General features: G+C 45.2%; 1 protein-coding gene, 1 long non-coding RNA gene and 2 pseudogenes across 5 annotated transcripts in view; 1 reads left to right on the top strand and 3 right to left on the bottom strand.

Annotated features, from left to right (window-relative positions):
* The window catches only part of LOC125170916 (uncharacterized), a 75,089-nt gene that overhangs the window by 50,491 nt on the left and 8,991 nt on the right, over positions 1–15,607 (top strand). For 2 of the 3 annotated variants that reach the window (XR_007154130.1, XR_007154129.1), the window contains exon 6: positions 3,235–3,321. This is a non-coding gene — a long non-coding RNA (uncharacterized LOC125170916). Of the gene's footprint in view, positions 1–3,234; positions 3,326–15,607 lie in introns of all 3 variants that reach the window. The other variant, XR_007154131.1, reaches the window with a different exon arrangement.
* On the bottom strand, positions 803–1,440 carry LOC125170915 (60S ribosomal protein L23a-like; annotated as a pseudogene).
* Positions 4,097–15,607, bottom strand: part of EP300 (E1A binding protein p300) — an 83,537-nt gene continuing 72,026 nt past the window's right edge. For both annotated transcript variants that reach the window (XM_047867857.1, XM_047867858.1), the window contains 8 exons: positions 14,296–14,446; positions 14,030–14,176; positions 13,329–13,442; positions 12,227–12,392; positions 11,299–11,463; positions 10,111–10,272; positions 7,711–7,992; positions 4,097–7,451 (listed from right to left, as the gene is read on the bottom strand). In XM_047867857.1, the coding sequence (XP_047723813.1) occupies positions 5,238–7,451; positions 7,711–7,992; positions 10,111–10,272; positions 11,299–11,463; positions 12,227–12,392; positions 13,329–13,442; positions 14,030–14,176; positions 14,296–14,446 (3,401 nt within the window). In that variant the 3' untranslated portion in view covers positions 4,097–5,237. The remainder of the gene's footprint in view (positions 7,452–7,710; positions 7,993–10,110; positions 10,273–11,298; positions 11,464–12,226; positions 12,393–13,328; positions 13,443–14,029; positions 14,177–14,295; positions 14,447–15,607) is intronic.
* Positions 14,802–14,896, bottom strand: LOC125171419 (uncharacterized; annotated as a pseudogene).

Here is a 15,607-nt window from a genome sequence, read left to right as displayed (position 1 = left end):
ATGATTCCATTTTTTAAAGTTTATTTATTTTGAGAGAGAGAGAGAGAGAGAGAGAGAGAGCGAGCAGGGGAGGGGCAGAGAGGGGGGGGGGAGAGAATCCCAAGTAGGCTCCACGCTGTCAGTGCAGAGCCCAAAGTGGGGCTTGAACTAATCAATTGTGAGATCATGACCTGAGCTGAAACCAAGAGAGTTGGACGCTTAACCAGCTGAGCCACCCAGGCGCCCCTTGGTATCAGAGTTTTTATATAGTCCAGATACACAGACCCTTATCAGATAGAATTTGCAAATACATTATCCCATTCCATGGGAGTGTCTTTTCACTTTCCTGATACTATCCTTTGATGTACAAGAGTTTCAAATTATGTTCAAGTCCAATTTTTTTCCTGGTTGCTTGTGCTTTAATTTAGGTAATTATGGACTAATCCAAGGTTATGAAGACTTATACCTGTTTTCTTCTATGACTTTTGTAGGTTTGGCTGTTACATTTAGGTCTATGATGTATTTTGAGTTAATTTTTGTATTTGGCATGAGGTAGAGGTCCAACTTCTTTCTTTTACACTGTGGATATCCCATTGTCCCAGCACCATTTGTTGAAAAGACTATCCCTTCTGCATTGAGTTCTCCTGGCACTCTTGCCAAAACTCAACTGAAATATTTGGGTTTATTTCTGGACTCTGTTCCATTGATCTAAATGTCTGTCCTTATGCTACTACTGTTATCTTAACAACTTTGGATTTGTAGTTTATTTTGTATTAAAATTTTTTACAGTGAAAAAATTTAAATTTGGCCAGTTGGACTCAGTTTAGATGATCCCAATTTTGTTGGCAATATCCAAAGCATCCTCCTAGTCAGGAGCCATTCGAACATATGCCGTCTTCTCTCTGCCGGCCCTGATCAGGGTGTTGGCCTTGGCCACATCAGTGTCATAGAGCTTCTTCACAGCCTGTTTGATCTGGTGCTTGTTGGCCTTAACATCCACAATGAACACAAGTGTATTGTTGTCTTCTATTTTCTTCATATCTGACTCGGTAGTCAGGGGGAACTTGATGATGGCATAGTGCTCAAGCTGGTTTCTCCTAGGGGGCCTCTTTCAAGGATGTTTGGGCTGCCCTAGGAGACGCAGTGTCTTGGGCCGTGGGAATGTGGGTGATGTGCGGATCTTCTTTTTTTGTTTTAAAGTGTATTTTTTTTTTAAACGATCTCTACCCCCAATGTGGGGCTTGAACTTATAACCCCAAGATCAGGAGTTGCGTGCTCTTCCGATTGAGCCAGACAGGAGCCCCGGATCATCATCTTCTTCTTCTTCTTCTTCTTCTTCTTCTTCTTCTTCTTTTGGTGACTGTGGACGCCTCTCAGCACCACTTTCTTGGCATTCAAAGCCTGTGCTTTCAGTTCAGCTTTGGGAGGGGCAGGGGCTTCCTTCTTTGCCTTTAGCGCCATCTTCGTGAAATGTAGATTTGTAGTTTAAATTTGAAATTTGGAAGTATGAGTCCTCCAAATTTATACTTCTTTTTCAAGATTGTTTTGGCTATTTGGCTCCTTTGCATTTCCATATACAATTTAGGATCGGCATCTCAGTGTCTTCCAAGGAAAAAGAAAAAAGCCAGCAGATAATTTGGTACGGGTTGCATTGAATCTCTAGATGGGTTTGGAGCGTAACCTTTGCCCAGCATTAGTGAGGTCTTCCCAGTCTTCTGATCCATGAACGATGTTTTTTTGTTTGTTTTTTGTTTTTTTCAGTTTTCAGTGTACAAATCTTACACCTCTTTTGTTAACTTTATTCTTAAACGTTTTATTACTTTTGATACTGGTCTATGCTCTTTAACCAGGGTGACCTCATCACGAACGTAGCATTCCAGGACACCATCCATCTGGTTGTAAAAGAAGTCTGGGGAACTTATCTTTACGATTCCTTGTTCCCTGCACCCCTCTGCTGCCCTCCCCCCTCTCAGGTTTTAGTCTGTATGTTGCATTTGCTTGGAACGGGGCCCCTGTGTCATATGTAGTTAATTTGATGCCATCATTAGGGCTTCTCCCTATTAAGGGGGATGAATGATACGGAGAAGAGAGGCTTTGGAGCTCCACAGACCTTTGACTCTGGGAAGCCATTTACTGGCTGTGTGCCCTTGAGCGACTTGTCACTTTTCCTTTGTCTGTTGGGGCTGTGTGTAAGCAAGGTAAATGGAAGCACCTGGAACACTACTCGCCCCCATTGGGTCCACTTCCTAGACTGATGTGTTATTTTTATTTTTGTTTAATTTTTTTTTCAACGTTTATTTATTTTTGGGACAGAGAGAGACAGAGCATGAACGGGGGAGGGGCAGAGAGAGAGGGAGACACAGAATCGGAAACAGGCTCCAGGCTCCGAGCCGTCAGCCCAGAGCCTGACGCGGGGCTCGAACTCACGGACCGCGAGATCGTGACCTGGCTGAAGTCGGACGCTTAACCGACTGCGCCACCCAGGCGCCCCTAGACTGATGTGTTAACAGCCAGACAGAGACTTGGGCCTTTCAGCTCTTCCCAACTTTTCGTGGTGAGAATATTCAAACACAGAAACATTGAAATCAGCTTCTTGTATTCCTGATTCTGGATTCATCCTTATCGACCCCCCTAACACTGACCCTGGCCTGGGGAAGGACAGCTTTCCCCCCTTCCCGCTTATTTCCGCCCCTACTCCCTCTTTACAACATTGTAGTGAAAATGATTGAACACTTCAACCCAGCTGCCCTTAGCTAGAGGCTAGTATTTACTGCTTGGAAATAGCTTAGAATTCTGAGTTATTTCCCTGTTGGGGGCTCCGATTAATCCTGGGCCCCTAGAACTAGGGAGAAAACGGGTGGGCGGGGGGTTTCTGTAGCAGGTGTCCACCCTCTTCTGTAATCTGGTGTCAAGTGGACCTTGAAGCTGTTTTTCCAACAGGGTCGGATTCTTCTCTCTCCTTACTCATCCTCCACCTTTTCCATCTTCCCTCCAAGATTGGTTTTTAAATTTTCTTTTAGTATCGCATGTGTTGTAAACTGTACACCACCACACGGGCTCGGCCTTGGGACCCTGTGATTAAGTCGCATCTCTACCGACTGAACCAGCCAGGCAGGCGCCCTTCCAAGATCCATTTTAAGTACTATCCTTTCCAGACTTTCCCATCAGCAGGTTTTGCCGACTCGCACCTGTTCCCTGCTTGTACCATCAACGCTTTCTACTTTTATCCCCCTTAAGCATCTTTTTTTCTTGCAGGGCTGCGTCCTGTCCTTGTGTGCCATCCTGCCTGGCACAGAACGGAGGTGCTCCAGGTGTATCTGCTGGACCACCGAGCCAAGGCAGGTAGGTGCGTGACATTTTCTGGAGTGGTCTCTGGTTAACGCTCAGCGCGCAAGTTCATCTCACATCGAGATGCTGGTTATTTTTGTTGAGACAATATAAAATAGAATAGGTGTTTGAATTAAGCTCCTCGAAGATCTTTCTTTAATCCTTAGTGGACTGTGGTAAAGCTCTACGACAAAAACAAGGACTGCCCGATGATGCCAAAGCAGCTAACAGTATTCTGCTTTTTAAATTTCTAATGATTTAGTTGGAGACCTCTTCATTCTGTAAACACCTAGCACAATACTGGACTCATCGTTGTAATCTCTTAGGTTTCCAGATTTTATTTCCACACATTTTCCTCTCTTAGATCCTCACCCCGCATCCCCTCTCATTGACTTACTGGTTAGCAGGTAGCAAAACCAAAGTGTAACAGAGGGTAAGCACTTATGTCGCCCAAGGCAAGTGCTGTTTTCTCAAGGAGCTACTTCTGACTTAGGTATGATCCAGCTGAGGTGCTCACTCTTATCCCTGTAAGGTCCTATGTCAAGCTGTGAAAAGCTAATGAATATCAATTAAAATTGGTGAAATTGACATTTAGCTGGTATTTGGTTTTTCCCCTGAACTTTGGATAAATTTACCAAAATCTATTTGTGAATTCACTTTATGTAATAGTGTAGGAAGGCTGCAAACTAGTGCTTTTGTTTCTTCCTCTGAACCCCACGTACCAGACATTGAATCAGATCAATGTGTGCTAAGACAAAGATGTGATGGCAAGAAGTGAAACAAGGTCAGGTATCTGTCTCACACAGTTTATTTAACAATAGGTAATAAGAAATCAAATTTAACAGTCTATACAGTGATCCAAAGTTCATATTTATAAGTAATCAACTTTAATTGCATGATTTACAACAGTTGAGGGTTTTTGCTTTCTATTTTCAAGTTTTACAGAAAGTGTGTGTGTGTGTGTGTGTGTGTGTGTGTGTGTGTGTGTATGGGGGGGTGGGGGCAGGGTAAGGAGGAAGAAAGCAAGCAAAGAAGAAACCCCAGGGATATTTTGCATGTTAAAATCATCCCGCTGGAATCGTTTCTTACCCTCTTTTTAATTTTTTCCTTTGTTAGATGTAAAAATAACGAAAAAAATTCTTTCAAGAAACAGAACCACAATATATAATACATCAATTTGGCAGCTGCCCCTGTATATTTTGAAAAAGTCATTTTTCTCTCTACATGTACAAATTATTTTAATACTTGAAGTTTTTACGCTCAGACTTACGGAATAGAAAATTTTCTGGAGCACAAAAGTTGACTTGAGGGGAGGAAAGGAGTTTTTTTTTTGTTTTTGTTTTTTGTTTTTTTTACATTTTTAAAAGAATGAACATCTTTGCACCCAGAGAAAAAAAATTGGTATTTTAATATATATTTATATATATTTATATATATATAGAATGTAATTTTAAAGTAACATTAACCCCTTTTGTCCTCTGGTTTTAGAAATGTTCTAACTCTTCCATAAAGTGAGGAAAATAGGGAAAAATGTCAACCATCTGCACCAGTAAATAATAACTATTAATATTACATATTTTCATTAATTTAAAAAAAATAATAAAACCTATTGGAGGTGCAAGGCAGGAGCATATGGTTGGCTTCACGGACCTCAGCCTCCTCCCAGTGCACACTTGAACCACACACACAAGGGGGGAAAAAAAGGCTGGTGGGAAACCAGCCATAACAAAAATATATTCTTTGTATTCTATCATCCCTCAGGTTCATCTCGCATGTTTGCTTTAAACCACAAACAGCTACTGCACAGTTCTTATGTGTTCCACGGAAAATTGTCTTTTAGGCTAAGAAAGATTCAAAAAAATTGTTTTCAGTACAAAAAGTCTTGTTAAGAGAAAATAATTTTTTTGCTCCCAAAATACTACAAGGTGTCTCTAGTGTATGTCTAGTGTACTCTGTGAGAGGTTTGAATTCAAGTCTGAGTTATCGGTGCTGAGTCCCAGGTCCGTGGCGCTTGCACCATGGAGGTTTGCCATGCCTGGATTGCTAGCGAGCTGAGAAAGCATTGAACTCTGGTCCGGGCTGGCAAAATGCCCTTGTTCCATGGGGTTGGCCTGGGCAGCTACCAGTCCAGGATGTGGAGAACTGGTCTGTGGGGACACGTGGTGTGGAGAAGGCTGAGGCTGCATCCTCGGGGAAGGGCTGGAGTGGGGGGGCTGGGACTGTGGCCGCGGAGAAGGGACAGGCTGGGGTGAACGCACTTGATTGGAGAGAGAAGAAGGGATCTGCTGGCCTTGGAGGTGTGGGGACTGAGCCTGGTTTGGGAGCATATGCTGTTGGGGGCTCATGGGGTTGGGCTGAGCGGGGGACCCCATCTGTTGCTGGAGGAGTCGCTGCTGATACGCCTGCAGACTGGCTCCTGCCTCGGCTCCCAAGGCCTGGGGGAGCTGGCCCATCGGTCCCATGTTCCCTTGTTGCATCTGTTGCATGTGATGCTGCATCCGCTGCTGCTGCTGCTGCTGCTGCTGCTGCGGTGGGGGGTAGCCAACTCCCTGGGGTTGCTGGAACTGGTTGTGGTTGGCCATTCCAGGGCCGATTCCGGGCCCGGCTCCCTGCTGCTGCTGTTGCTGCTGCATCATCTGCTGCCGTCTCAAGAGGTCTCGGAACTGTGAAGGCATGGCGTTGTGATTCATGTTCATCTGCTGAGCCTGGGGGCTCATCCCTCCCATGGGTGGCTGGAGTTGCTGCTGCGGTGGCTGCTGCTGCGGCAGGCCGGCCCTCTGGACGCCTGCCTGCATGGGGTTCATGTTCGGCATGGCCGGATTAGAGTGGACGCCCTGCTGGCCCGGCATGGTAGGTGGCTGCAGCCCCGGCTGGCCCTGGGGCATGCCAGGCTGCCCGGGGAGGGGCTGTTGGTTAGAGTTGGCATACTTGGCAGCCCGCTGCTTGATGAACGCGGCCAACAGCTGGGGGTTGGCGTGAAGGATACTAAGCACCTGTTGCTGCTGTAGGGGAGAGCTGGGAGACCTGAGAGTCCGCAAAAGGTTTTGTAAGGCTTGTTGAGACACAGTGCCTGGTTTGAGAGGGCTCACGCCTACCTGGCCCAGTCCCGGTTGGGGAGCCATATTCAAGGGCTGACCGTGCTGGGCCACTGACATCATGGCCGGCCTGGGCATCCCGGGCTGTAGTTGCTGGGGTTGAGGCAAGCCTCCTTGGGCCCACGGCGGCTGTTGCTGCATGCCCGTGGGCCCCATCCCTGGCTCCAAATGCCCACTGGGACCTCTGGCCATGGGGGGTGGGTTCATACCCATGGGGGCCATCGGAGTCATCTGGGGCATCTGGTGCTGGATTGGCCTCTGAAAAATTTGCACGTGGGCCATCTGGCGCTGCGTCTCAGCCGCCCTCTGAATCTGCATTGCCATTTCCACTGCCGCAGGTGGGGGCCCCGGAAGGGGTGGCTGAGCAGTCTGAGGGGGGGTCGGAGGGGTCACCTGGCCCGCCGCCTTACCCTGGGAGACAGGGCCAGGAGCCTGAGTCCTAGGCAAGTAGGGTGGCATGCTGTTGGGAGGGGTAGGCTGGGGCTGAGAGGGGGGCTGGGGTTGGGGCGTCTGCGGGGTGGTGGGCTGCTGGCCGGTGGGCGTGGTGGGCGTGGCGGGAGTCGGGGAGGGCAGGCCTTGTTGCTGCCCCACCACGCCGGTCCGCTGCATGCTGGCCATCCTCCTGCGGAGCATCTGGGCCTGCTGCAGCCGGTGCTGCAGCTGCTGCTGCCGGAGCTTTTGCTTGATGTTGAGGCAGAAGGGCACCGGGCACTTGTTCTCCTGGCAGTGCTTGGCATGGTAGCAGCACAGGGCGATGAGCTGCTTGCAGATGGGGCAGCCTCCGTTGGTTTTCCGCTTGCAGCCCTTGGTGTGCTGCACGACCCGCTTCATCTTCTGGCAGGACGGCAGCGAGCAGTTGGCGTTGCGGCACTGGCAGGCGTGCACCAGGGACTGGATGCAGCGCTGGATGCTCAGGCGGCGGGAGTCCCCTGGGCTCTGGGTGGCCGCGGCCTGCTGGCTGTTGCTCTCGTCATCTAGGCCGAGACCTAGTTTCTCCATTTTGTGGTCATGGTTTTTAGTGTTATAGCAGGTGATACACAAATCGTAATCCTGGGGGAGAAACAGGCACAGTCAACTCTCCAAGATTTAAGTCATTCAGAAACATTGCATGTATTCTGCTGGGGTCCCAAGGGCCCCTTTGAGAAAGACTCTTCGGCTCTGCCATGAAAATCGGAGAAGCAGGCCCGTCCCCCTCTGCGCCACTTTTCACCCCTGGCGCTGAGCGCAGACCTGTGTGACATCTGCAGGCACTGGCTCTCAGGAACCCAGGACAGCCCAGCGCCCTCTGCTCCCCGCCCCTGGGGCCTACCTCGCACACGGTGCAGTGCCAGCGCGTCTCCACGTGGTGCTTGCACTCGTTGCACGTGTAGACAAAGCGGTCCTGGCTCTGGGTGTGCAGCTCCACCAGCATGCACATGGTGGACCACTGGGCTCTGCGCAGCGAAGAGAACTCCAGGTGCTTGTCCCTGGCGAGGGTAAGGAAGGCATCCCGCCCGTCCATCAGGTCGCAGGGGATGAGGGGGTCAGGGTCAACAATGGGAGGCAGGGAGTTGGCGGCAGGGCCGGCGATGAGACGGATCACAAAGAAGACCTGCGAAGCAGACAACCTCAGTCTGACTCTGGAACAAGAGCGCTGCGTGGCACCAGGCCAATGGCAGGAAACAGGCGAGTCGAGCTGAATGCCCGTGAGGCCGGGGCCACTGGAAGAGCTTACAATCACACGAGGTCCCACGATACAGCCCTTGCTTTCTCCTGCTCACAAGCCTCTCGTCTCTTCTCTGAGAACGACTACAATGGGCCTGAAATCGACAGCTTGTTACCTTCTCGTTAATAATCCCTTCAAAACAAGAAGGGTCTGGGGCAAGCACAGTGCACGGACAGTGCACATTTTGCCCCAAAGTGGTCTACTCTAAGACCGAATCCATGGTTGGACCTGAATCAAGAGGGAACAAGTCAGACAAATCCAAATTGAGGGACATCCTACGAAACACTTTTGGCCTTGACTTACAACAGACGGCCACGTTATGAAACAAAAGAAAGCCAGGAACCGAGACGTGGCAGCTCAACCTGACACACAATCCTTAACTGGAGCGGAAGGGCCAGACATTAGATGGTGGCACTGGGGGAAGTCTCCTGAGTGTGAAGCCACAGTGTGGTTAAGCAAAGGAGGTCTTCTTCCTTAGCTTGAATGGGATAAAGAAAAGATGTAGCAAAACACGAACAATTGGTGAATCTCAGCGAGGGCTATGGCAGGGGGTCCACTATGCAACTCTCCGCAAGTTTGAAATGTTAAAAAGTTGGTGGGGATGGGCAAGAAAAAACAAAGCAAAACAAAACCTTCTTAGCTCTTGCTGCAGAAACAGCAGAAGTTTTGTTCATTAAATTCTGAAAGGACCCAATCACCATGAACTACTATAACCATTAGTGTAAAGGCTGCAACAGGAAGCTGATATTGTAGGTCTATTTTACATTAACTAGTCTCTAAATGTGAAACCTCATTACACTGAAAAATGTACCTTTAGGAGATCAGGACCTTGTGAGCAACTGTGGTACTGGACACTATATTCTACCAGTTTCCCAGAGACCAGCGAACTGGCAGTAACACTTGTAATATACTTGGGCAGCAGTGTTTGCATAAAACAAGAGCCTTAAGACACATTTCCAGAAAAAGAACATACAGCAAGAGAGCACACTTAGTAGAGACACATCTCAAACAGATGCCAAAAGTTAAAAGCATCAAAGAACCTTGACGTGTGCTAGACCTTGTAATATTGTGGCTCAAAGAAAGCATTCAAAGCGAGGAAGAGCATTTTGAAAATGTGACGCACAGGAAAGCATTGAATCTAACAAGTGGGGAATGCCTGTAATAAATCACTCAAAACAGAGGCAAATAAAACCATCTGGTGACTCCCTTGGAAATCTTTACTATGGCCAACCTTCCAGTAACGATCATGATTACTTCCATTGTATGTTACCCTCCAGCTAAGACAACAAACCCAAGTTGACGACCTCAGACTCTAATTCCCACTATTTACATCTTCAGAGTAAATAAAATCATAGACTACATCCACAACTTAAGTCAAACGTATTACAATGTACTCTAAGGGTACTTCCCAACTATCCTGTTATGCTAGAATCTTGTGACACAAAATATTGCTTGAAATAGTAACTATTAATGGTTGAGAATATCAAATGAGGCACCCACTAGAACTCAGAAGTCCTGATGGTTACAAACAGAGTTGGACAGGGGGGTGCCTGGGTGGCTCAGTTGGTTAAGTGTCCGACTTCAGCTCAGGTCATGATCTCATAGTTCCTGAGTTTGAGTCCTATGTCAGGCTCTCTGCTGTCATCACAGAGCCCACTTCAGATCCTCTGTCTCCACCCTCTCTTTGCCCCTCTCCCACTCATGCTCTCTCTCAAAAACAAACAAACAAAAAAACCCCAGACAGGCTATGCTTATGCTTTTAACGTATGAGGCACGATCCAAAGCCATCAAGATTTCTAACACAGCTGCAAATCAAAGCATCCGTATCACTTCCTGTTCTTACCTCCTATTCTAGCTAGCCTCTTTTCTTCCTTCTTACTCCTCGGAGGATTTCTTTCTTCTGAATTTCAAATGGTTTGTTGTGCTCGTGTTTAATGCCAACCGTGGTAGGCAGTGTTTCAGAACCCCTGCCCTGCTTTTCCTCCCCAAATGGCCACACCTTACCTCTTTGTGTTTTTCCATTGTGGCATACAGCTTCTGTGAGAGGTCGTTGGACACATTGGGCATGCCTGGCTTCTTCTTGTTGCCCCTACTGAGGCTGCTCTTGTTTTTGCTGGTTTTCTTATTATTTTTCTTTTTAGCATTTTTGCTGTCTCCCTTTGTCACCTGCAGGTTAACAGAGGGGACAAGAAAATGTTAACATTTTTGTTAAGAAGTGATTTGAATAATACTAATGGTAGAAGGATCCTCCTTTTCTTTGACACTAGAGATTCTAATCTTATGCCTTCTGCCAACTTTTACACGTACCCTATTTTTTAAGCTGTTACTTACGGTGAACTAAAGTTTACTAAAGTTTTTGTACTAATTTTCTCCCAGTGAAGAATCCCTACACTAAGATCCCTCAATAAGGCAATGGCAGTCTTAGCTTTTTGACAAGAGCCTCACAGTTTGTGGAGACCCCTGAGATCTATCCATCCTATTCCAGAATTGAGGACAGGGAACAAGGAGTAGCAGTGTGGGATACTGAAGAATACACTGGAAGCAGGAAGCCAAACACCTTGGTTTCATTTCTTTCCACTCACATTCTAGAATTTTATGAGTCTACTGCAAAAAATAAAACAACAGCTTGAAAAGACAACTCAAACTACAAGGCTATGAAGAGTTCAACAGGCTACTTAAAGGGTGACTTTAGTATGGAGAAATAACTGACCAGGAAAATCTCAGATGGTCCTCTGACAAAAGCCAGGTCGTGTATGGATGACTGGCAAACTCTGGCCCAGGCCTGTTTTCATATGGCTAAGAATGGTATGTACATGTATAAAGTAGTGTTAAAAAAAAAAAAAAGCCCCAAATATTCATGATCAGGATCTTTACAGGAAGTACTTTGCTACCCCCTGTTCTATATAAGTGATTCTTCTATCAGTTTTTCAGGGTTTCCTTCCTTCTGTTTTCCATTACCAGAAATCCAAGGTTCCATTTTAAAAGGGGGGGGGGGGGACAACATCTGATGTTAAAAAGGTTTAAAACCATGGAAAGAGAACATTAGTAACTTATCTAAGCCAATTATTTCTTGACCAATTTAAGGAGCTCTTTCACACCTGAGAGCTTTAGACCTAGTCAAAACTTGAAGCCAGCTCCTGATTACCCATGAGAATCAAGGCAGAAGCTGGAAAGAAAATGCAAAGCCCTTACATCTGTGCTTTCGTTGCTGGTGTTTTCTTCTCTCTTTCTCTCTTCTTCCTCCTGTTCCAGTTCTTTAATGCTCTCTTCCAGAACATTGGGCCAGAAATCACCCTCAAAGTAAGGCAACTCCTTTGCACTTGTTAATCGATCTTCAGTAGCTTGTTTAAAAATATCCTGTGAAAATACCCAGGTACAAATAGTTTTTTTTTTAAAAAAGCATTTACCATACAAAAACAGTCATAGCTAATGGACACAAGAAACATGAAAGATTAAAATGTCATCTGAAAGAAAGGTGGCAGAGATTTTATACCTAAGCCCCATGGGCCGAGGAGACATTCAGTCATAAACAATGAAAAATCATGGTCTGCAGTCAGTATTTCTGGTTTTGTCTTTCCTCTTTGCCTGTGAGGACAGGGAGATTACCTGCCTTTATACAAAGTAGGAAATTATCCTGCTAGGACCAATGGCAGAGGCAGAGGCATCATCAATCACACTGTGGCCTTTACTACTCCTGATAACACAAGACACTGTAATGTGAGGAATGCCTGCCTTATACCCATCCCCCACCTCCTGAGAAATGTGTTCAAAACAACCTAAACTACAAATACTGGAAACTGCATGGCTACAGACCCGCTCTCTATGCTGCTCGGGAAACAACCAGTTGGTGCTTTTCTCCCCAGGAGTTAACAACAGATAAGAAACTTATCTGTTCAAGTTCTTATCGTGAGATGCTCTCTAATCATGAATGGCTAAAATACATTTCTCGTCACATCTTTAAAAGAGATTTGTTGATCTAAGTCTCTTTTAAAACAGTTTTTCTTGCTTTGAAAAAGGGAGAACAAACAGAAGATTTTTGTTAAGATAGTCAAATGACAGAATACAGAGCAGCAGGATTAGTAAATTTCCAGTTCTGTCATCGCCCCTCACTCCTCCTGACCTTGTAGTCATGGACGATTCGCTCAGACACGGCCTTGTCAAGCATCTTTTTATACCACTCCTGCAGTCGCTTGGGCTTCGGTATCTTCTGGTCAGGAGGATGGCAATGGAAGATATAGTCATCTCCCTCGCTCGGGGGACATGCCCAAATATGCCCTGTTGTATATCTATCAACACAAATAGACGGAATATTCAAGAGAAAAATTTATCATCCATTCCAGAAAGAATGCTACAAGATGGAGTCAGTACAGAAACCAATGATTTTTTTTTTTTTACAAGATAATACAAAGTGTACAATTTAGCATCAGACCAAAATTCTTAGGCCAGAACCAGGCATAATCCTGGATCTAAAAATCCCAAAAAAAGACCCCCAAAAAGCTGCATTTGAAGACCCAAAAACTACAATGCAAAGGAATATGGGTCCATTCCAACAAGAGAGCTAAACGAGATGCAAAATGTTAAGAGTAATAACTTGCAAGGTGAAGTGGTGAATATTCTTAAGCACACATACGTGTATACTTGAAGGTAAGGAACCAGTCTGATATATGTATCTCCCGACCTTAGTCTGTTTTTGGTTCTGAAACCCAGGTTTCAGAGATCAACTGCTGTTTTAAGATTCTGGCCTTAAGTAACAATCAACCTTCCAATCAAACTGTACCCAACAGCTTAACTGAACTAAATAAAACCAATCTGGGACAAGTACAACTAGGGTCAAAATATCCCTTACTGTCAGACTGGCAGCACTGAGAAAAGGGGCCAAAAAGTCACATATCTGTACGTTTTAACCTAGGTCTTACCACAACAACACAGTGATTAGTTTAAAACCTAGTTAGTTTAAGCTAATTGCTTTTAAAAAATAGCATTTATCAGGGTGCCTGGGTGGCTGAGTTGGTTAAGTGTCTGACTTTGGCTGAGATCAGGATCTTGCGGATTTTGAGTTCTACCCCGCATCAGGCTTTGTGCTGTAAGTGCGAAGCCTGCATCGGATCCTCTGTCTCCCTCTCTTTTTGCCCCTTCGCTGTTCACGCACTCTCAAAAATAAATGATCAAAAAAACAAACAAAAAAACAAAAAAGTAAAAATAGTATTGATCAATATTCTTACCCTAATTTCTTGACGTATTCTAAATATCCAATTAGAATTTCATGATACACTGCGGTCCTCAAGCATTTAGGACGGAAGAAATGAACACTGTCGAGGTATGATATGTAAACTCTCCTATACGAAGTGGGGAGAAAGAAACCAAGTCAAGAAACCAACTCCTTATGTGACTTGTGACATTATATTTTCTCTCTTCTGGGTTTTTTTTTTACCTCATTTGTAATGCACATCACGTAGTCACAGATAAATGACTAGACTGTGAACACTTCAGGGGAGTTTCATGAGCCTATGGCTCTATTCTAATCTCAGTGCCCAGTAGAGTCTGAAGCAGAGTATATGAATCAGTATTTATGGATCCAAATGTATTCTGGCAGTGTTCTTATTCTGGCCTTTATACTATTTTGGAAACAAGAAATTCAAAACCATATCCTAACTTTTTTTGTGTGACATTCTTTCATATACCTCTCAGGCAAGGTACTTGTTAACACAATCTAGATTTAAGCCCACTGCTTCCCACTTCTGATTTGAGGCTGTTGTTCATATCTCCTTCCTGATATACTAAGGCCACAGAAGAGTGTTACTGAGCAGTGAGAATCCACATTTCCATTTCCAAACCAAGTACATCAGTTTCTTGCCCATGATGCTTTTTGCCTATTAAACTTCAAACTCCCATTTAAATTGGAAGGCAGATGTTTAATTCCTACCTCTGGTTGGGCGGAGGGCAGTCAGAGCCATACTCTTGAACGTGCATGCCAAAGAAACATAAGTCAACACCGTCTATCTCTTCAAAGGCAAAGAGGGCTTTGGTTCGGTATGGAAAGGATTCTGCCATCTCTCCACTATCTACAAACCTACACAATTCAGATTAGAGGGAAAAACCACAACACCTCATTCAGATCAGAATCATCAGCAGTGACTGTATAAGCATTTGCAGAACCATAGAAGAAGAAAAGGGAAAATTACTAGATACCTTGCTTTCATGCCTGGTTTGACTTCCACAGTTTTGTCAGAAGCATGAACTACCCGAACAGTGACCTCTCCTGACTCAGGGTGATTTTGTCGCCTAAGAAAGTCATTCACACGATTCTCCAGAAAGGTGCCAAGCCTGGTAGATGGCAACCCTAGGAATGTAGAAGTGAAAAGTTCAGTTGTAGGCACAGTGCAAATTTGTTTCTATCAAGTCTTAGACTTCAATATCAAATATTTCTGTTTTGGTATAAATAGGATAAACTTTTATTAAAAGCTAGCAATGTGGGGGTTCCTGGGTGGCCTGGTCGGTTAAGTGTCCGACTTTGGCTCAGGTCATGATCTCATGGTTCATGACTTCGAGCCCTGTGTCAGGCTCAGTGCTGACAGCTCAGAGCCTGGAGCCTGCTTCAGATTCTGTGTCTCCCCTGCTCTCTCAAAAATAAACATTAAAAAAATTAAAACAAAAAACAAAAAACAATGTGGTCAATACTTGAAAACAATTTTTAAAAAAATATGGACTATTCCACAAATTTGTGTACCAACCTTGCACAGGAGCAATGCAAATCTTTATATCATTCCAATTTTAGTATAGATTTTAGTATAGGTGAGGCAGGCATGGTAGCCAATACTTAAAAAAAATTTTTTTTTAAATGTTTGTTTATTTTTGAGAGAGTGAGTGAGCGAGAGCGCACACATGAGTGGGGGAGGAGTAGAGAGAGAGGGAGACACAGAATCCGAAACAGGCTCCAGGTTCTGAGCTGTCAGCACAGAGCCCGACACGGGGCTGGAACTCACAGACTGCGAGATCATGACCTGAGCCGAAGCCGGACGCTCAACGGACTGAGCCACCCAGGCGCCCTGGTAGCCAATACTTTTTAAATGTTCTCCCCTAACCTTTTAGTTGGGAAATTTTCCAATCTCAGATGTTAAAACAAAGAATATCCATATGCACTTTCCCTTGACTGTAGTAATATTTAAAAATAACAATGGCTGGGTATTAGGAAAAACCTTGCAGGAGTAAAAGCAACCTGTAGGTCAGCAAAAATTTGCAAGGGCATCTACAAAATTAAATCAAATACTATCACGAGATAATACCAGCTGTACGATACAATCTTTGACTACCACTCCCCCAAATCCCCAATCAAGATTACAAAAGAAGCCCCAATTAATGGTATGGATAAAACTGAGGTAATGACTCATGGGATGGCAACTCTGGACAAATATTTCCACATGTGGCCCCTGTTAAGAAATGCCCCAAAATGAAGAAATGTAGGAGAAAGAAAAACATGTATCCAGCGCACCTGGGTAGCTCA

Source organism: Prionailurus viverrinus, chromosome B4 (assembly GCF_022837055.1).
Source record: "Prionailurus viverrinus isolate Anna chromosome B4, UM_Priviv_1.0, whole genome shotgun sequence".
Lineage (NCBI taxonomy): Eukaryota > Metazoa > Chordata > Mammalia > Carnivora > Felidae > Prionailurus > Prionailurus viverrinus.
Note: the sequence above shows the minus strand (reverse complement) of the source record. Positions and strands in the feature narration are given on the sequence as shown.